Genomic DNA, 20,565 nt, shown 5'->3' with positions numbered 1-20,565 from the left:
GGAGCGACCTGTCAGCACTTCACAGCCCCTCTTATCTGAAGAGAACAGCCTGGCCTGAGGAGTTCTCAAAAAGCCTTTAAGACCAGGACCTTTGGGAGCGGACAACAATAAGCCTTCTTTAGCACGGTGAAAGTGACAGCATGGTCTCTTTCCCCCCCACCCCCCAGCCATTAAACCTCTTCCTGTATAAACAAGGGGAAGGCCCTTTATGAAGATGGAGAGGGTCACAAAGAGAGGAGCCACTGAGCCACTGAGAGGCCCGTCTTTGTTTTTGTGTTTCGGAGGGTCCTCTCAAAGGATGGTCTAAAAGGAGGGAGAGCTCTATTTTTGTCTTTTAGTCCTCCTTAGTGCCAGTCGTCTCTCAGCTGTGTCAAAACAGAGATGTAAACTTAATTGACTGTATCATTTGCACAAAGTGAGGAGTTTTACTAACTTTTAAAGTGACAGAGAGATGATGTGATTCACATTTACACAGATTTCTATGTTGAAATGCAGAATTCAACACTATTTTTAGTATTTGCACCTGAATCGGTTGCCACATACAAACAATATATAGCCTACTCATAAGTGAAGACTATTGTGAACAATATATACAGCATATACTGTATGTATATAGATAGATAGATAGATAGATAGATAGATAGATAGATAGATAGATAGATAGATAGATAGATAGATAGATAGATAGATAGATAGATAGATAGATAGATAGATAGATAGATAGATAGATATTGAGAAACAAGACTTGTCGTGGACTGTGTAAGTGTGTTCGCCTCTGGAGGTGCCACTGTTTGATGCTGTCAAAAGGAGGCCCTGTCTTCTGGTGATGGGCTGCCAGGTCTGTTGATGGGCTGCCAGATTCTGGGCAACATGCTGTTGGAGCTGCGTTGTCTTTGGATTGTGAATGAGGGGCACCTGTGACCTCTGGTCACGCTCTGCTTGTGTCCTACTGTGTGAGCACCACGCTCAGGACACACGCTGGGACCGTCAGCCCTTCAACTGTCCACTAAATGAACAACGATTGGACTGGCTCTGCGGGGCTGCTGCTGCTGATATGCTATTGTGCAAACGCACACTTATATCTTCACATCATTTTAAATCAGATTTACCAAAAAAAAAAAAGGTTGAATCGTTATATGAATATCAGTTATCTCTCTTCTAGTGGCAGATAATGCAGGGAAGACACCTCAGAAAGTAACAACATATTCTTAATCCTTGAGTAATGCCAGTATCTTATTTAGTCTGGTCTTCATTTAGCCCTGTCCCTGGGTTCACGATCATGCCCTATCTATTTCATCACGATTTCCCATCTGGCAGGAGCATAGGCAGGCCTGCGTGTGTCAACAGACCCTGCCCCACCCGCCTCCCTCTGCTGACAGCACGTTTCTTGGGCTCAACACGACCTCTCAGGTTCCTTACCTCATTAGAGAGGTATTTATTTCCAGCCAGAAAGCAGGTTTCCCTGTCACTGCAAAAGGGATGATCAGGTGTGGACAAGGCACACAGGAGGGGTGCTATATTAAAACTGATGCTGTACAAGGGATGTTAATTGAAAAGACTTTCCACAGGTCTGAATGCAACCCATAGCACTGTCCGTGAATCGACATCAGCATGACAACCTGGTGGGGTTCTTGGGGAAGAGAAACGACAAAGACGCCATTGCAGCAAACATTGTAATAAACATCATAAAAACATTTTATTAATCTCAAAAAATACAGTGCTTTTCAAGGATTTTCTTTGACCTCCTGAGGCAAATGACTTGTGCCATATCAAAAACAGAGAAAATCACAGCAAGCAAAGAGGCCAAGAATATTTCCTAATGTCCATATAAAAAACACAAATGTGTGTAAACATCCCTCTCAAGTAGGTTCTGAAAACATTTACAAAATGTACAAACTTATTGTGATAGTCCTTGAGCTGATTTCCTACCATGGTCTCCACACAGAGTCTGAGGTGGCCGGAGGTGCAACAGGTGACATGTGATAGCTGTTTTGTGCGCTCAGAGGCACGAGAGCGGCACTGGGAACAAGAAAAGCGAACTGTCCATCCGGTGTTGGCACAACCTGGAAGCCACCGTACAGCTTCATCGCTTCTGGGGAGAGGCGCATCGCTGAGCCACTTTTGCAAGGCATCTGTGGAGCGGAAGCAGCTGGGATCTGTGTGCCGGTCTGTCCAAGTCCCAGTGCGCCTGGGTGAGGCGTATAGAAGTTCACAGTGTTGATCTGCGTCACGCAGGCCGCCAGGTGGCTGAGGAGGCGAGTCCTCACCTCTGTGTTCACCCCTTCACATGTGGACAGGAAACGGGTGACCTCTCCTACACACTCACTGAAACCGGCTCTGTATTTACCCAGGATGGATGGGTCTGTGTTCACAGCAGCTGGAGAGGAAAATACAAATACATAAATGATCAGATACACTGATAGATAGATAGAATATTAAAAGATTAAGAGCTTACAAATATAAAGAATATTATTAAATAGTTGACAAAGTGGCTAATTTGAATAATGAAAAAGCAGATTTGATTCATGCAGCTGAGGCCTCGTGAAATCAATTCTTAAGGGCAAGCACACCAGCTGTGGGTGGGGGGTAAATCTTGGAGACCATGGGAACATGTTTACCATCTAAAGTTAGACATCCAAGAATTACTGCGTGGCATCAACATGGTCAGTCCAGAAATGGTAGTAACATACCAGTCATCTGAAGTCGCTGCAGGTTCCTGAGGTGCTTCACAGTCATCTCAAGGATGTCCGCCTTCTCCAGTTTGGAGTGTCTGGAGCTCTAAACGAACAAACGTGACGATTTAGTACTTGCTAATTGGTTGTGCTAATTTGGTTCCTAAATTCAATCTGTCTTGGAAGAAAAATGTAGTGTTGATCTCCTTACATCTTTCTTGAGTGCGTCCATGATGAGGGTCTTCAGCTGGCCCAGACTCTCATTGATGCGCGCGCGTCTCCGCTTTTCCATGATTGGTTTGGAGGACTTAAAATAGAAAAAAAAAAACTGTTGAGAAGACAGTTTTTAAGATAAAATAGTGTATCATCTGGCAAACAGATGAATAACAAAACAAAGCGTTCAAATACCTTTCTGTTCTCTGACAGAGTCCGGGGTTTGTCGGGTGTGGAGCCTCCACTTGCCGGTGTGGCAGCCACAGCGGATGGAGACGTTCTCTCTAAAGTACCGGCTGGCATCTTCAGGTTCACAGTTACAAACAGTCCAAACAAATACGTTATCAATAACAGAATGATAAATGTCAATAAGAAGTCAGTCCAGCGCAGTGAGTCCCGCCTTCTCCTCGCAGACCACAGAGCAGTTTACTGATAACAAATGTCAGAAGTGACTTCTGTCCCCTCGCCTAGCTGACATCCACTCCACTCCCGTTTCCTTCGTCTCAGGTTATATTTATAGAGCCCGAGCCTGCACGCGAGCGGCTCGTGTGTGAGTTTCCTGGGTTTCATCCGTCCGTCCAATGGGCGCGCGGGACACGGTGCCGGGGAGGCGGCGGGCTCGTGCGACAAGGCGCTCCCATTGGCTACCTGTCAGGATGCTGAAACACTACTTCACCCAGAAAAGTTACTCTACACTTTAAGTACAAGAAAAAAAACTGGCTCTACTGCGGGAAAGCAGGTGTGTGAAATTAAATAACCTGCTTCATTAAAGAGTGTTGAGTGTAGATAGTGTAGTAACGTGCGCCATGTAGCCTATTGGATTCATTTAATCTGTTGATAACGCCTTAGCTGAAACAAATACTTTGCACATATGTTTTGCGTGAAAGGAAAGTTATAAACAAAAGCAGCTGCAACAACAAATGAAACTGTAATTAATGTGAAATCCATTAGTCGATTTGATGGTTTAATCTCCTCTAATGAGGATAATCTATTAGTTCTTTTTAATTGATTCTGATATAAAAAATATCAATTGTATGGTTTTAGCTTCATATATACAAAAAGTTGTTTCTCCTCCTCGTTAGAGTATTTCACACTGCATGTTTTGGCTTTGGTCAGACTAATTTAAGACATCACTTTGGGCTGTTGTACCCTGATGGGCATTTGTCATTATTTTATTGAGTAAATTATTATTTACCTATTAATACAAAAAGTTAAACGATTGAATAATCTTCTGATTTTTGTAAAATAAACTAACAAATAAAATTACATTAAAATAATGATTTTTAATTGAACTTTTTTTCCCCTCAAAAACTACTCATCACAAAAACAGAATTTTTATATTTGCATGCCGTCATCAAATAAATCTAAAGTGTCTTTACTATCAGATGTGCAGAACAGAGAGCAGTTGTTCCACATGTATTTTCTGTAGTGGCCCACAGTGGCTTTACTCAGAGCTGACAAGCGTTTGCTGATCGGTTCTGGCTACATGTCCAAAAAGTAAACTCTGATGGATGTGGAGGTTAATTAACAATCACATAATGCGGTTTAACAGCCTCATAGTTCAGTTAAACTGCTGCTGCAACAGGACATCATGATTTTTCAATTTTCCCCATTACTTTTAAATTGAATATTTTAAAAGCTGCCTAGAGAAATTATTTAGATGTTTATCCAATTGTGCAGGTTCTTTATCTGTGTGTGTCTCTCTCTTTTGCACGCACACACAGATAATTTTTCAGGGGTCATTGAGTGCTTCAGAGTTTGAGGTGAAGACACGCAATCCTCTGACACACTCCAGGCCTGATGTCCAGCGAAAAGAAAATCTCCAACACACTCAGCCATCCTCTCACTACCATGAACTCTGAAATCTCCCGTCTGTTATCACAGATTGAAAGGCAGGAAACAAAGCTAAAGAGTTATTTCACACCATTTGAAGACTAAAATTAATTTAGGGATATATTAATGGATATGAGGAGGGTTTATCTCCAAAATCTTTTAGGCGACTGCATCTGTTTTGTGAAAAATCAGAACCTGAATTGTCGTTTCCAAGTAAAGTTGTTTTTTCTTTCGTCCATAAATGACTCACTTGATTCATAAAAGCAGTTACTGTGAATCTGTTATATTTATAACAATAATGCCACTGCTTTAATTAAAACTTTTAGGGTACATCATTGATTACAAAACAAAGGCAAATCTACAGTGCATATTCTCTGTTCAACATTAGAGCCTGAATTATAATGTTTGTGTATCTAATATAAAACTAATATTATTGTTACTGTTGTTCTCTAACCGTTGCATCACTTCAACTCTGATTTTATACTTTAATAGCTCTTTTTCGTCACTAGTTACTGTACAAAAACAGCCTTCAGATTCGTCAAACAGTAAGTAAGTAAACTTTATTTGTATAGCGCTTTTCACAGACATAAGTCAGTCAAACAGACATTTATGAGCTGCTCTTTATTGTATGTATGGATTGTATTGTATGGTGTGTATGTTTTATTGTATTGTATTTATTGTGTCACTCCTCGTAAAAGTTTCATTATGTACATGTTCATGTTCATTTATCTTGTCATATAGAATCCGACACATGTGAGTCAGCAGTGCCACAGGACAACATACGATGGTTTCATACAATAGCATGGAAACGTATGGAAAGGGTACAAAAACCTATGTAGATATTATAAAGAGCCCCATATTTTGCACATAACACTGAGCAAAAATTAGTTGTCATTTCCATGATTCCTCTTGCCTCTTTTGTGAGACTAAATTCAACTAAACCCTTTTTTAGTGGCTGATAAATGTATGTATAGAAAAAGCTTTTTACGGTAGTTACATGCAAAGATTTGTTTTTCATCTAAACTAAAATTAAGAAAATGTTCTTTATAATAAATTTGTTGTGAAGGAACAAAAACTTAAAATGAGGCTGCTTTCTCTTCATATCAGACTGTGGAATCATTCTCGTCCCCCGCTGATTTGACATATATCAGTTTATGGGACATGTCTTTTCCTTGTTTTTTCCAACTTTTTATTCTGTTTTGAAGCTAATTTTTTTGCAGTGCAAAGTATAAAATGCACTATAAAGTCATTCTGATCATTATTAGCTGTATTAGGGTGACAAAAAAAAACTTCCTCTGCTCTACTAGCATCTTCATCATTTATTACAAATTAGACCCTTTCCACTAATCATGTTCAATATTAACATCTTGATCTATTCAAATCCCACCTTCGGGACACATGCTGCTTGTTACAGAGTTTCACTGATAAATGTTTTGACAGACATCTCTGTCTGGTCATGGTTTATCATCAGACGCCTCTGTCCTCCCTGATAGTCTTCAAACGCTCTCTGTAAAGCTCCTAAATCCTCAGAGGTGAAATGACCCCAAAAGCCAGGTCAGTTTTTGTTTATCCATGGCTTCCTCTCTGTGTGAGCAAGACAACTTCAAGCACCACTGGCTTCTTGACCTGAGTCAATATTAAATTAAGTCAAATGAAATCAAGTCAAACCTCCAGCCAAAATGAGTTTGACCTGTTACATAACTAATTATAAGATTAGCTGACATCAAAGATAAGTGACCATCAGTGCAGATATTTATCTTAACAGGACAAAATAGCTTATTACATTTTCAAGTCTAGATTTGAGCAGGAGAAGAGGAGGTATGTTGTGGGAAAGTGCTGATGGCCTTGTGGAAATATTTTTCACAAATAAATGTTCACGTTGGGTATTTTTGCTTTACTAAACTTCACTTAGGATATGCAGCTCACATTCTCTGTAATTAAAACCTTTTCTGTTTCCCACTAATACATTTAACTCACATACACCGACCACCTTAGACTCTCCTCCCGTTCTCCTGGGATCACGTAAAGTGCTCAGTTAATCTTGTAATTGGATGTTTTAGATGCTCCTTTAAAATACCCCGAGGTTCTGTTCACAGCAGAGAGGAGGCCATGCAACAATAAATTACAGCCTATCGGTTCTGTTTTCAGTGAGCCTGCTGCTCGGCCACAAACAACCCTTTATTGTGCGGATGATGATCCGCACAATAACAGACATGAGGTTTATAGCACAGCCCTGATCTGTATCAGTGTGGGAACCCTGGGATGGGAGGGTCCAGAGAGCAAAGGAAGGGTTAGACAGCTATCAAGGTCCACCATGTGGAGGGAAACAAAATAAATAAATAAATAATTTTTGGCTTGGTTTATTTATAACATTCTGATATATTTACAAAAAATACAACATATCAGACTTTGTCAGGGATAGAATGATACAAGCCTGGACTTATTTCCAGCATTGTACCTGATGTTTAGATATATGTTAGAAGTAAGAACTAGAAAACTGAATCAAATAAAACAATTGATGAAATCTTTTCAGAAAGCAGACAAGGTAAAAGACATCATATAAAAGACAACTGAAACTGACAACTAAACTTTGATCCAAACAGACCCAGTCTTACCTAAGTGTAAAAGAAGCCTATTCACAGATAGCCAGGTCCTTAGTCTATTTAACTCATCAACTACTGTAATAGCTCTTGCTTGTTTGTTTTTATTATTTTTTTTATCCCTATGGAGCATATGCATATAAAAACAAAGAACTTGACCAGGTTGTTTTCATGTCATTAGTATTAAGTCATTTCATTGTGGCTATGATGAGCCCTTATACCTGGGAATTACTGGGCTAAAATCTGTGGCTTACTTCAGCTCGTGCAGTGGAGAGGTAAGGTAAAATTGACAAAATATGCAAAAAGAGTGGATAAAACTTGATAAACCTCTTTGCAGTGGGTAGAGTTTCTACACAGAGTGGCCAGTTGCCAGTTGCCACATTCCTCTCCATCTTCACCTGGTCTAAAAGCTATGGCCCCTGCTTTCTCCTCCACCCAGCCATCCCCGCCATGTGGGCAGTGAAATGACCATCCTCATCACCAAATACTGCGAAGGTTCCCTTTCAACTGCTGGTATGAAAACATCTCAGGCCAGGAGGGGAGGGCACAGACAGAAGGGATCACTTAAACATCTCATCCAGTGCTCCGCTCGCTCTCCGTCCCTCCTTCTCCCTTTGAATTCCCCCTTAAAGAGAGGGGGGGGGGGCCTCCCATAGCAACTCCCAGCCCCCGGCTCTGCCCGCCTTTTGTCCCCCTCCCCAACAGCAGTTTCTGGTCCAGAAGCCTTAGACAAGGCCTCCATTAATTGCGGGCCTGTGTGGAATACACGTGGGACAATGGGCCCAACAGAGTGTCCGGCCCCCAGACAAGGCTGGAAACAAGTGGTACAGGAATCCGGCAGAATAGACTCGTCCTGGCTGATGTCACTGAATACATTTACCTACCTCAGAGCGCATTCACTCTGCGCTTTGTTTTATTTGGACAAAAAAAAAGAAGGGGTAGGGGGAGGTAGCGGTATCAATGGAGAAGAGGAGCAGGAGGGGGCTCAAGGATGGGAAATAACTGGTTGTCATGGTGACGTGCTGAATTAAAAATATGGTCGAATTTAGCGGAGGCAGAGATGTAAAAAGGGTAGAGGGCATTAGATTAAACCCTGCGTGAGATAAGAGAAGGCTGAAAACAGAGGTTTAGTTTTTTTTTAGCGTATTCAGCCCTGTTTATACGGCAATAAAGAGCGGATAAAGGAGCGGGAGATTAGCAGACTCATCTAGGCTCATGTTTGTCAACAACAACCTGAGTAGTTTCAAGTCAGCTTATTCCAAGTCAGTACACCAGCAGAGAGGATGCTTAGCTATGGCAAGTGAAGCTGCGGAGGAAAAGGGGACCATAGCAACTGGTATTTCAGCATAACAACCTGCCATCTGTCACCTAACGTGGTGGGTTCTTTCTTAAAAAAGCCAGCATTTAGATCTTCAACTTGGAGGCAAAGGCAATGAGACTGAAGTCTTATTGAACTCTGGGTCTCCCCCTTTGAAAAGGGAACCCAGTCATCGCCTTATCCCTCATCAAATTGAAAAACGCTTTTAGAGATTCTAAGAGAGGCCTCACATTTAATTTTTAAAACCCAGACATGAAAGTGTTCCCAAACCACATTCAGCAGTGGAAACTCTTTAAAGGACTAGTTAGCATGTAGATTATATGCATTTCAGTGCATTGTCAAAGTATCTAAGTGTATTTACATGTTAATATGTTCAGGGATACTATCGTCTTGAAAAGGTGTTGGGGGGAGGTTGGTTAACCTAGTATTTTCTCTCTGTGGACCATGGGAATGTGATTTCTTTGTGCCATCAAGGTTCAAACACATTCCTGTAAGGCCATGGATATTATGAGCATTGATTCCCTGCAGCAAAACAACCTATGAACCTGTTGATCCTGGCTACAAAATGAGGCTCTTGTCCATAAATATACTGTAAAGTTAACTCAGCTAGTGTTTAAAGTAGATCTTTTTCTTTCTGAAGAATTGGTTGTTTTTTTTATCGGCGCCAAGCCAAAAAGCTTGAATAAAGAGCCCTGCTGATGCACTGCCATGTGGTGCTTATCCTTATCCAAGCTTAGTCCATATCCATGAGTGTGTTTGCACTGGGATTTATGAATGTGAAGATGGTCCATTCTTGCCACTCAAGATGACTCACAAGACCAGCGTTTTGGCCACTTACGCTGTGAAAGCAGCCTGGGAGATGCCCTTTCAGCACTCGAGGACCTCTGGCTGAGTCCCCTTCACACGGGAGATCAGTCTCACTTGGGAAAAAGTCCCTGCTCTTTACAGAGAGAGATGTCCTGAGGGATGGTGCGCTGCTTGTCCCAGGGCCTCCCTTCTTCACCTGCCGGCTTAGTGCTCATCACTTATGCACATAATCCCTGGTTAGTGCATGTGATCCACCAGCCCGGGCCCAGGCCCCTGGCCCCCAAGCCTCCCCTGCTCACATGCTTGCTGGGTGGCTCCTGGGTGGCCATGGCAACTCTCATCTTCTCATGACAGTTAGGCTTCAGTCATGGCTCTAAGTCCCTCTTCAGTCTCTTGCGTCTTTTTCTGTCCGCTGCTTTCTGTCTCCTAAAGCCCTCCTCTGTTTGTGTGTTGCTCTATCTATGGCTCTCTGTGTCTCTTTTCTCCCGGTTTGTCTGTTCCCATGCTTTGGCCCAGCTGAGGCTGAGAAACCGGCTATAACTCAGCAACAGTATGGCATCTTCAAGGGCCACAAAAGTGCATTAATGCTATTCTAGTATAAATTTAAAGGCTGGGTTCACCATCACTACAGATTGGGGACCAAATGAAGGCCTGGCCTCATTTTATTGTGAGTCTGTAAACAGAGATACACTTGTGCGCTTCTTTTCAGTGTGGTCACTCCAGGCCTCTCAGTGCAGATCATCTTACCCCGACGCAAACCCCGCAGCCTCAACCATTAGTTTGTTTAAAGTGCTGAATATCGCACAGGGCCCTCGGGGGAGAGCAAGAGAGGCGACCCGGCAATCTTGTGTGGCCCCACACTAACAAGTGTCACAGTGATCCGGGCCGGTCCTCCCTCTGTGTGAATGCCATGTGAGAGGCGGCTCCATCCATGCCCCTGCCACCTCCGCACAAGGCCCTCCATTGACTTCTAACCTGTTGAGGGACCACGGGAGACAAAGAGCCGCAGGGCGGGGCCCGTCCCTCCGACAAGCCTGTGAACAAACGTTAACACGGCTGCAACTGTCCACCCCCTGAATCACTGAATTTATTGACCAACCACAGAGCCCATTCAGGCCTGGAAGGACTGATAAAGGAAGGGGGACAGGGATGCCATGAAGGCCCGGGGAAGGAGACCATGCTTAGGGGACAGGGAGGAGATGGGCATTGTGACCGTCTGGTGGGTCACAGACCTTTTACCAGACGTGGCTGCCTTTGTGTCATCTGTAAAATGAGGCCAACCGTAAGTGAGCATCAGGTTGTCCTTGTGTCCTGACTATTAATTAAGATGAGGGCCTTATGAGTGTCCAGCAACCTTCAGAGAAGCTGCAGCACACTGACATCTGCTTGTGGACTTTGTGAAGAAGAAGTGAAAGCATGTGTGTGTTGGGTGTTAACAGACACATTGAGAAAGGCCCTGAAATGGCAACTTTTGGTGCAGAAAAGTGCGTTACAGTGGCCGTTACTCTACAATTTATTCTAAGCCGGTCTGGTCACTCTGTGGGGACTGTTGTGAGTAAAGAAACAGTAAACAAAGACTGTGTGCATAGGCCCAAATCTTGAAAGTACACAGCTCAGACAAAAAAACGTATGGGTAAAAGAGAAAGGAGATGAAGTCCAAAATGTTTGAAACAGCACACGTCTGAGCGCAAGCTTGAGAAAATCTTTTTGAGCGAGTAGCTAGCTGTGAGGAAGAAAGGCTGTGTGTTTTAGCTTCTTTATGTCTTTCCACCACTCTCCATCTGTTGCTCTACCAATACAAAAGGAATACAGCAGAGTACACAAAAACCCATATTGCTTTGTGGAGAGGCAACACTATCCACGAAACTACATCGCAAACACAGATCGAAAGCAAGACATCCCGGCTCTGTACACATCAGTGTTTACCGAAAAGATGATCCGTGCAAGTCAGGGAGACACACATGAATTCATGATGCCTCCTCATCCTCATCATGAATATTCCCAAAAAGGCTCTTCCCTGATCTGTGGGAGATTCTTTTCTTTTTGGTACAAGCGAGGACCCCCTTCCCTTATTCACAGTCCCCCCTAAATCCACCCATTCACTGCCTATAGGCCCTGATCTCCACATGAAATGATACCCCTCTTTCTCCTCCACTCTCGCGCCTTTAAGCGCCCATATGCCAGGCAGCGAGGAGGCTGGGAAAGCCCATAATTGATCAGTAAGTCTTAGCTGAAAAAGTGTGACCAAGGTCAGCCCCCCACGAAGCACGCAAGAGTGGCTTAATATACAGATTTATTGGGAAATGTAATGGGAGTTCTGCTGAGCAAACAGGGATATTCGTTGACAGACACGGAAACATTTTTGTCACATTGTAGAGATAAGAAAATAAGTACAAATACTGTATTACAATTTTCAAAAACATACAATAAAGGGGAGATTTAGGTGACTAATTCTCATATTTTTTCACATTTATTTCATTTTTAACCTTGACTAAAAAAATATGTATACAACAGCTGTATACAGTTACATAAAAATATTATATAAAAATCGTTAAAATCAACTGTTATAAAATTGTCACAGCAGCAATGATTCGTTTTGATTCATTTAATTGCTTTAACTAACTAATTCAAACATTATCAGTTGTACGGTACCATAGTGATGTTAAATGGTGTCATTATTTTTCCTTTCAGAAAGAAAGTCATATTTTGAGGAAAAAGAGCATAAAGATTTTGTAATGCATTCAAGGGACACATAAATGGTTAATTTGCACGCTCTCTTGCTCTCTCTTTCACACAACCACACACAGCGGCACTGGCAATAAAATTTCAAAAAGGGACGCAGAAATTTCTGCTTCTCTCTTCCACGGGAAGAACTTCAACCGAAGCAACTCTAAGACAGAAATGTAGCAGTGGAATGTTTTCTGTCTTAGAAATACAACAGTACTAGTTATGTTCATAAAATTGCAAAAAGGCATAAGACTCTCATGTGAAACTGTTAGTGGAAGACCGTATGTCTGTATTCACAGTGAAGTGGAAAGATTCATGCAGCGCTTTTAGGCCTTAAACGGTCGGCCCTGACTGAGAAAAACAACAGCTGAATACTGGACCTGTATGATGTATCTGATCTGTCAGACTGACAAAAAAATGCTCCTCACTTGGTTCGAATTTTTCAAATATTGGGTCAGATAATAAAAACTGTTTAAAACAACGAAAACACTCATCTGACACTCATAAACAATTCGATAAATGATGTTGAGTGTTGTAGTTGCCATTTTGTATGCCATTGGCAGTCGAGTACAATGTAGTTAGTGAGACATCCAGTCATTTTTAAAAGGAACAGCTTGACATTTTGGGAAATATGCTTTTCATTTTCTCGCCGAGAGTTCGATGAAAAGACTGATACAACTAAAGCTACAGTCAGCAGCCGGTTAGCTTAGCGTAGTCTGGTCATCACCATGAGGTTGCAGAGACTTAACCACCTGTAAAACCACAACGTGAAGTTTGACACTTCGGTTTAAGTACGGCTTAAACCAAATAAAATAAAACGTGTTAATTAGTGAGCTTTAGAAGATTTTTACCTAAGGACAGAGCCAGGTTAGCTGTTTCCCCGTTTCCAGTCTTTGTGCTAAGCTAAGCTAACCGACTGCTGTCAATACCTTCATATTTACCATACAAATATGAGAGTGGTATCAATGTTAACATTTAACTCTCTGCATGAAACAAATAAGCATACAGTATTTCCCAAAATGATGATCTATTATTATCTAACAGAGGCCCTGGTTCAAATCCAAGTGCAGAGTGTTTGTCCGTTCTGATGAGGTGAGAAAACGGGAGAGAACTTTGTGTATGAGCAGTTCACAGTGTCAGTCAGTTGTCGCAATAGGAGGCCTCGCCTCTATGAGGCTGCTGGATTGGTCGCTGAGCATCCAGCAAGCTCCACATCCTATAAACATCATCTGAGGGCATTTGTCACATCTCTGAGCTCAACCAGAGCTAAGTCAACACAAAAGGCTTGTTGGGGGTTTCAGGTTTAGTCTGTGCAGTAGTAGTTGTTGGTCACGTTGGTGTTGGGGGGGGGGCAGAGATGTAGGATTGTGGATCGCTGGCGTAGGTGACAGTGGAGGGTCTGGGGGGCCAGTCGGCGTCGTCCTGCAGCTTCAGGGCCAGGTGCATGTAGCACACTCTTGGGGGCTTGTTTCTCCGACAGAACAACCAGGAGAGGAAGGACGAGCCCCAGCGGTCATTGGCCACCTGGGAACACGTAAAGTATGAACATCAGAAAGAAAAAATGAGTTAGTAAGCCAGTATTCTGGATGTTTTTACATTATCTCTGCTGAATGCACGAGTGAGCCTCCTCAAGATCTGATTTACTGCAGTTATGTGACCAAACCACGTAATGTATTTAGATTTCTTTTAAGAGCTTTCCTATATTAATTCTTTTTTTTTTTTGTCAAGTTGCAGTAACTGGTCAGGTTTCTGCACTAGTGAGGATCTGTGGCCTAAAAAAAGAAATCTTACAATGTGTCAAACATTCCTGAAAAGACCGATGGATTCATGAGATGAGCCAGAGTTGGTCAAATGAATTCTCAACACCTCGATGAAATGTAGCAGAATAAAAGATGACCTACTGAATAATATAAAATGTTAATTTCTATTACATTTAGTCTCGATTGATGACTTATACAGCAGTCACAACATGTAACAGGTCATCAGAGGAAAATATGAAACAATGAAGCAAGAGAATTAGAGAGTTAGGAGTTGAGAAAATGCGCTTTCTATAAAGTGAAAAAAAAAAAAGTGAAGGCAAAAGCTTCCCAACCTGAGGTGTGTCAGCAGTGCGGGGCTCTGTGTGGCGATGTCGCCCCTGAGTGGATGTGAAAACTAGTCTCCGCAAGATGATGTCAAGGATCAAAATCTACGGGAGATTTCAGTGGGAACTTGAGAATCAGCTGATCATGAAGATTGGGTTACAGCCACAGAAATGCACAGAGAAATAACTCACATGGAAACTTTTTAAAAAAAATGATTCATTGATTTCATTCATTAGGCGGTGATACACTACTGAGCATTGATTCAGCAGGGGAAAATATCAACGCATGCAAATCACAGTTTTCTAATAAAAAAAGGAGATCACAGTCACAGAGAGCTTGTAGGGTGTGATGTCTCTAAAGCGTACCTCCAGCATGAAAGACACAGCCGCATTCACTATGACAATGATGACCAGCGTAACGCGCCAGTCATGGGGAACACACACGATCTGAGTGGAGGCAGAGCAGCACTGAATGCAACACCACACATACACACAGTTTGCCATCAACTTCATGCAACTTCCCAGCCACCGTTACACTTTTACTCTTCTGTCAAATTTCTGTTTCTACAAAGCTAAAGCCAGGACATTAAATTATATCTTTCAGAGCAGCCATTGCAACAACGGTTTACCTCCAGGAAGCTGTCGATGGCGGGAACAGGATACAGCATGATGAGGAGAAGAAAAGTATACAGGCCGATACAGGACAGCATGAACGGCCCTTAGGAGATAAAAATACAGAAATTCACCAGATTAAATGGCTATTTTCAACTTGTAAGCACATCACACATATATATGGGAAGGGGTTAGTGCCAGTAGAGATTGTAATTGTATATATCAGTATGTAATACTCATATTGCAGTGATCAAAAAACTGGATTTAGAAAAGGATTTAAAATCACAGCGACAAGTTAAACTCTATAAGAATTACATTTCAATTTTCTGTCTAATTTTCTATCTTTAAAAAACTGAAAAATAATAATAATTCTGAATGTTTTTTTCAGCATTGTATATAATGCTGCAGACACATCACTCTGAGTATAAACAGCATGAGTAAGTCTTACAGTTCTTGTAGCTTGGCTGTCTGAAGGGCTTTCCCTTGGAGAAAATGATGGCCACAGCCAAATACTGGAAAGAGGAGACGTAGAAGAGGGTGGTGTTCTCGTAGTTCCTGATGTTTTTGTGGTCGCGAGGGGTTGTTACGTTCAGGCTGTGAGAGAGACTGGAGCTGGAAACATTACAGGCACTACAGGAGAAGAGAGGAGAGAAGCAGACAGTTCTTACAAACCTCTGCATTCAGAAACCAGGAACCCAGAAAGCACTCTTTTGCACTCTGTCCTGTCCTGTTTTCTTTTTGTCTACTGACCAGCTAACATTATATAAAATGTGTTACTGTATATTACTAGACAGACAGATACTACATGAATAAAAACAAGACAGTAAAGAGTTGTAATTTTTTCGCCTTTTGGTTGGTTACACCTTCCATTAGCCGAGTTAACAGAAGAATAACACGACCACTATGCGAACAAAGCATGATAATCAGCCTGAACTGTCAGTTTGGAGACCTGAGCGGCAAACCCAAAGGTTTGGAACCAGGGTGAAGTGTACAGTGAGCATAATGTGTAACCATTGTTTTATTCACATTTTCTCACAGTAAGAGGTCAGCAGGGACCAAGCTGCAGAACAGGCCAAGACAAAAGACTGTAGCATTTAGATATATTTACCAATCAGTGATTTACTGATTTTTCATTTGGCAGGTGCTAATTTCAAACATGTTACTCACTCTGACTGAGGTGTCCATGTCTCATACCAGCTCTGCTGTCGTACTAAGAAGAAAGCCAGGACCTGGAAGACCGCGCAGGTGAGAATCTGGGTCAGAACTGAGCAGAGCAGCGGGCCAGAGATCAGACTGGATGGCGGGCGGCGCCACACCAGCTCCTTCCACGCCGGGTTCAGACTCACTGAAGACAGAAACAATCACTGAGTACTGAATGTTAATACTGTAAGTTATTATATTTGATTGCTTACGTCTAACCCCCAAACTCAGAGATGGATTTAAAGCATTTTTGGAGCTCCTCTTCATGCTACCCACTTGTGAAGGCAATGATGAGAATGATGGCGATGTCAATGAAGAGGAACTGGAAGTCTCCCAAGTTGCTGAGAATCTACAATATCAGAAAAGTCACACAGCAGCAGAGGAATGGGTGTACAATGTCTAATATGAGACTTCAGGTTTAATGTAAATGAATGTGATCACATCACTATGTCAGTCAACGTATTTTTTACGGACAGCCTTCACTCACACTTTTCCCAGGAACAAAACGGCGTCACTTTGTGGTTGCTGCCTTTGTTTCACAGCCAATAGATGGAGACCCCCACATTTTTTTAAACCCCAAACTTGCTTCTTCTTCTTGCTCCTCACGTCTGTCCTGCTCATGAACCCTCTGTACCTCATGTGGGAACCATAGCAGTGTTTGTAACTCAACGGCGCTAACCACGCATGCTAACAAACGCTGGACCTTCAATACCAGTCAAAAACATGTTATTACATGCCTGCTGTTTGTCATCATCTTTAAAAACACCAAGGACGTGATGATATCCAATTCTCAAAGAGGAAAATAAATTGTCACACTAAACTATGTTTTTGTTTTCCTTTCTTACATAGTTTTATTCGAGGTAAATCAAATAATGAGAAACAGCAGTGTGTTTTACCGAGTAGAGCAGCGTGACACTGAGGTACTGGATGATGCTGTAAAGAGCCATGAACTTGAACACGCAGAATGATGTTATGAGGGCAGCTCGACCCTCCCTAAGAAAATTGGAGATAATCAGAATTAGAAAGCTCAATATTTCATGTTTTGCAGCTGAGAAAGCTGGCACCAAAATCTCCAAGTTAAACTGAAAATGTACATTTTATTCCACAAGAATAAAAAAGCACTTTCCACTGTCATTATTTGTTTCCAGTCTTAATGTATGAATTAATTATGACGGATCATTACGGATACAACTGACGCAGAAGAGTTTGAAAACATGTGCGAAACAATTTGTAACATCCATTTTGGTACATTTCAGAAATAAAAAAATTCTCTATTCTGGATGATGTTCCTTGAAATCCATGTAAGACCATCAGGAGTGAGTTGCTACCTGATAAGGTTGGGGACACAGGAGATGTTTGAGGTGGAGGAGGTGAAGGGTGAAGCGACAGAAGCCTCCAGCTCAGACAGAGAGATCCCACTGTGAGCTCTCTTCAAAGCCTGAGACAGAGAGAGAGAACGTCATTAGTATAAATCACTTCGCATGCAAATATTATCAATAAGAAGAGGTGGAAGGTTAAGTTTTAATGTGCTGCACCTTTACTTGAGTAATTAGATTTTTGAGACTTTTACTCTACATTCAGGTGGAAATATTTTACATTTTAGATACTAGTTACTTTGAAGAATAAGGTTTTACGTCTAACACATTATGTATAATAAACTCGCTAGCATATTAATTACCCAACAGTAGGTGGAGTAGGCCCAGATTTACCACTTAAATGTGATTGTGGCATTTTTTTAGTGAAGGATTTGAGCACAACTGCCTGCCTACACACATATTGCTGCTCAGAACTCGGAGTCTCGAGTGTTACGTGTATTTTTCTGCACAGATCCTGAGATCCAATCAGACAGTGGCATGTAAGCTGGTTCACAAAGGTGGCATCAGTCTGGTACGAGATGGGAAAAAGTACATTGTTTGCAGTTCTCTGCCCCAAACATAACAATCTGCTTGCTACAGTCAGCAACATTTTAATTTAGTAGTGAACATTCTGAAACAGCCCGATGTGGCGGATGACGTGGACTACACCCAAAACACAGAAAGACAGAAGGCATCTCTAAAAACAACAATACACACATACAGAAGAGTTTGTGATTTGTGCATATTAAATAAATATAATCCACACTTACACCACAGTCATTAGCGCCATCACCACACATTCCAACAGTGTAGCTGGAAGGTAAACAAAGTGACAATGACTCTATATAGTCATCTGATCTCCAACAGAAGGAAATTTAGCTCATCGACAGATTAAAACTGAAGCCACAAACAAATGAGAGACTCACTCGATGCTCTGCAGGACTTCCACCAGCTGAGTCTTCTGGTCCGGAGCCATGCGGGCAAACACAGTGGCTCTCAGCACGAGCTGCAGCGGCCCCATGTGGAGAGACAAAGAATTACAGCAACATCCAAACAACATGACGCCAAACTTAAACTACACCTATTTATCTGTAAAATAGCTTTAAAGCGGATGCAAACCTAATTCTAATCTGAATATGGAGATGTTTATGTGTCCAAAGATGAGCCTGTACCTTTTGGACGAGTTGAGGGAAGTGCTCAGTGATAACAGCGAAGGCTCTGCCGCTCACAGCGAAGTGATAGCTTTGATCCTGCTGTATAACTTGGTTGTCATATACCCCCTCCTCCAGGTTTACCTCCACCGTCTGAAGGAAAGAGGAGGAGTCAGTCGCCACTAGAACACCAGAACACTACCAAACTGTATCATCTTGCAAGATTTCATCTGACAAACGTCCCTTTTAGTCTTTTTTGTAGAGACACATTCCTGCACTCTTATTTGACTGGAACGTGTAGTAGCTGGGCTATTGGTAAAAGAATAAACGCACGTAACAAGCTCTGCAACAATGAATGCCTTAGGAGGCTTTCACACCAATCATGTTCAATCAGTGTTGGTGCTTTCATCATCTGCAGTGTTTATTCCTTTACTTTATTCAGATTGTTCAGACATTTGACAACAATTCTATCAGTCAAACCAGGAACACGAGAGAAGGTAAAATATGGGGGAAAAAACCCACAGCCTATAAGCTCATGTTTTGACGTTGCTACAATGAACAGGTTTCCTGTGAGTGCATGTAGATATTGTATATTTATGTTTTTATACGTCGATTTATTCATTACTCAGTGGCTCTGAGGGTTTCCTGTCTCACCTGATTGTCCTTGATGGTCTGAGTGGGGTTTTCAGTGTAATGCCATGTGATACTAGCAGGGTGGAAATCCTTAGGAGGTAGAGCATCTGCTATAATGACCCTCTCATGTGCACGGACCATCCCACAATCTCGAGCCACTGATATCGCCGTCAACATGTTGTCGCCTGACAGAGAATACATAGGATATCAGGCATCAATGCAATAATGGCATAACATTGAAACAAGTCAATAAAGTCACTGAACTGATTTACCTGTGACCATCAACGTGCAGATGTTAGCTTGTCGTAATTCACGTAAAACCCCGGCAGTCTCCTCTTTTATTTTATTCTGCATGATGATCAAACCAAGGAACTCCATGTTGGTTTCTATCAGGTCCCTAAAAGTAACACATTTTTTACCTTTTCTTTGTCACTAATATCGTACAAAATTCATGTTTCAAGTCACTTTACAGAATCAGAGAAGGTGACAGACAATGAAGGACATAACTTGCCGACCTGCCCGAAGAAATTACGTTGTCTGAGTCAGTGTCTTCTTTTAAGTCTCTTCTCAAAACGCACTTTTATCGGAAAGCATATCCTGACCTTATCTGAGCTGTCTGTTTATTTTATTGGTTTTTAATTTATTGTTATTATTTCTTATTTTATTTTTGCCCTCCATGTATTCTAACAGTTACTGTGGTATTTTATTTCTCTCTCTCTGTGAGGCACTTTGTACTTTGTTTTGATAAGTGCTCTATCAATAAAGTTGATTATTATTATTATTATTGTTATAATAACTTGATTGGACATTATTAGACATCAGAAATCTGTGATGTTCACTGCACCACATCATCCTGCCTTTCTGCTAACTTTCCATGTCCACTTCTAATTTAGTTAATGATTTCCTACATTTATCAGAATGATGGTAAACATCCACTAACAGAAAGGAACCTGTTGATTTCAATCACATGGTCCTGTGGGCTTGTAAATCTAGCAAGTTGAACAGTTCATTAATATTTGGGCGAGTCTTTGATTACAGCTACACACTTTGACTTAAATTGCACCATTTCTTGTGGCTGCATTGCTTCATGACAGGTTGAGGCTACTGTTGGTTTGTGGAAAAACTGATGTTTTTAATGCTTCTTGGAGGTTGTTGTGCGTGCAAGCAAAAAAGCTTGCAGTTTGATTCAGAGATCGCTGACACCAAAACCTCATATTTGCTCTTGTGGTTGCTCTCCTGTAGCAGCAGTGTAAATATTTGGACATGTCATTTGACCTATGTTTGTCCAGTTATCAGTGGAACGAAGTCCTCCAGACATCAAAACGGTAAGTACAACCTACATTAGCAAAAGCTGATTTTTG

General features: G+C 41.7%; 2 protein-coding genes and 1 long non-coding RNA gene across 11 annotated transcripts in view; 1 reads left to right on the top strand and 2 right to left on the bottom strand.

Annotated features, from left to right (window-relative positions):
• Positions 1-1,674: 1,674 nt before the first annotated feature.
• Positions 1,675-3,383, bottom strand: LOC122887301 (transcription factor HES-1-B-like). Of its 2 annotated transcripts, none has more exons than XM_044220392.1 (4): positions 3,081-3,383; positions 2,884-3,000; positions 2,691-2,778; positions 1,675-2,377 (listed from the first exon to the last, which is right to left on the bottom strand). In XM_044220392.1, exons 1-4 carry the CDS (start codon positions 3,186-3,188, stop codon positions 1,926-1,928), a joined length of 765 nt encoding a protein of 254 aa, XP_044076327.1. In that variant the 5' UTR covers positions 3,189-3,383; the 3' UTR covers positions 1,675-1,925. The 2 variants fall into 2 exon arrangements, with proteins under 2 accessions (XP_044076327.1, XP_044076328.1); XM_044220393.1 differs by having other exon boundaries at positions 2,884-2,979; positions 3,081-3,378.
• A 181-nt stretch (positions 3,384-3,564) lies between these two features.
• Positions 3,565-5,698, top strand: LOC122887302. Its single transcript, XR_006380510.1, has 3 exons — positions 3,565-3,624; positions 5,211-5,267; positions 5,460-5,698. It is a non-coding gene; the product is annotated as an uncharacterized LOC122887302 (long non-coding RNA).
• A 6,021-nt stretch (positions 5,699-11,719) lies between these two features.
• The window catches only part of LOC122887297 (polyamine-transporting ATPase 13A3-like), an 18,661-nt gene continuing 9,815 nt past the window's right edge, over positions 11,720-20,565 (bottom strand). For 4 of the 8 annotated variants that reach the window (XM_044220376.1, XM_044220378.1, XM_044220383.1 and 1 more), the window contains 14 exons: positions 19,477-19,601; positions 19,226-19,389; positions 18,593-18,724; positions 18,347-18,426; positions 18,191-18,233; positions 17,394-17,503; positions 16,962-17,058; positions 16,342-16,414; positions 16,033-16,210; positions 15,314-15,495; positions 14,883-14,971; positions 14,620-14,721; positions 14,263-14,358; positions 11,720-13,694 (listed from right to left, as the gene is read on the bottom strand). In XM_044220376.1, coding sequence (XP_044076311.1) covers positions 13,500-13,694; positions 14,263-14,358; positions 14,620-14,721; positions 14,883-14,971; positions 15,314-15,495; positions 16,033-16,210; positions 16,342-16,414; positions 16,962-17,058; positions 17,394-17,503; positions 18,191-18,233; positions 18,347-18,426; positions 18,593-18,724; positions 19,226-19,389; positions 19,477-19,601 — 1,666 coding nt within the window. In that variant the 3' untranslated portion in view covers positions 11,720-13,499. The remainder of the gene's footprint in view (positions 13,695-14,262; positions 14,359-14,619; positions 14,722-14,882; positions 14,972-15,313; positions 15,496-16,032; positions 16,211-16,341; positions 16,415-16,961; positions 17,059-17,393; positions 17,504-18,190; positions 18,234-18,346; positions 18,427-18,592; positions 18,725-19,225; positions 19,390-19,476; positions 19,602-20,565) is intronic. The other 4 variants (XM_044220379.1, XM_044220380.1, XM_044220381.1 and 1 more) reach the window with 2 other exon arrangements.

The sequence above is a fragment of the Siniperca chuatsi genome, linkage group LG13 (assembly GCF_020085105.1).
Source record: "Siniperca chuatsi isolate FFG_IHB_CAS linkage group LG13, ASM2008510v1, whole genome shotgun sequence".
NCBI classification, from domain to species: domain Eukaryota; kingdom Metazoa; phylum Chordata; class Actinopteri; order Centrarchiformes; family Sinipercidae; genus Siniperca; species Siniperca chuatsi.
The sequence above is the reverse complement of the archived record's forward strand: the minus strand, read 5'-3'. Positions and strand labels throughout refer to the sequence as shown.

Coding starts and splice junctions, on each gene's coding strand:
- LOC122887301 (XM_044220392.1), bottom strand. CDS start 3,188: ATGCCAGCCGGTACTTTAGAGAGAACGTCTCCATCCGCTGTGGCTGCC. Junction 3,001..3,080: donor CTCTGTCAGAGAACAGAAAG/GTATTTGAACGC, acceptor TCTTCTCAACAG/TTTTTTTTTTTCTATTTTAA. Junction 2,779..2,883: donor TGGACGCACTCAAGAAAGAT/GTAAGGAGATCA, acceptor TTGTTCGTTTAG/AGCTCCAGACACTCCAAACT.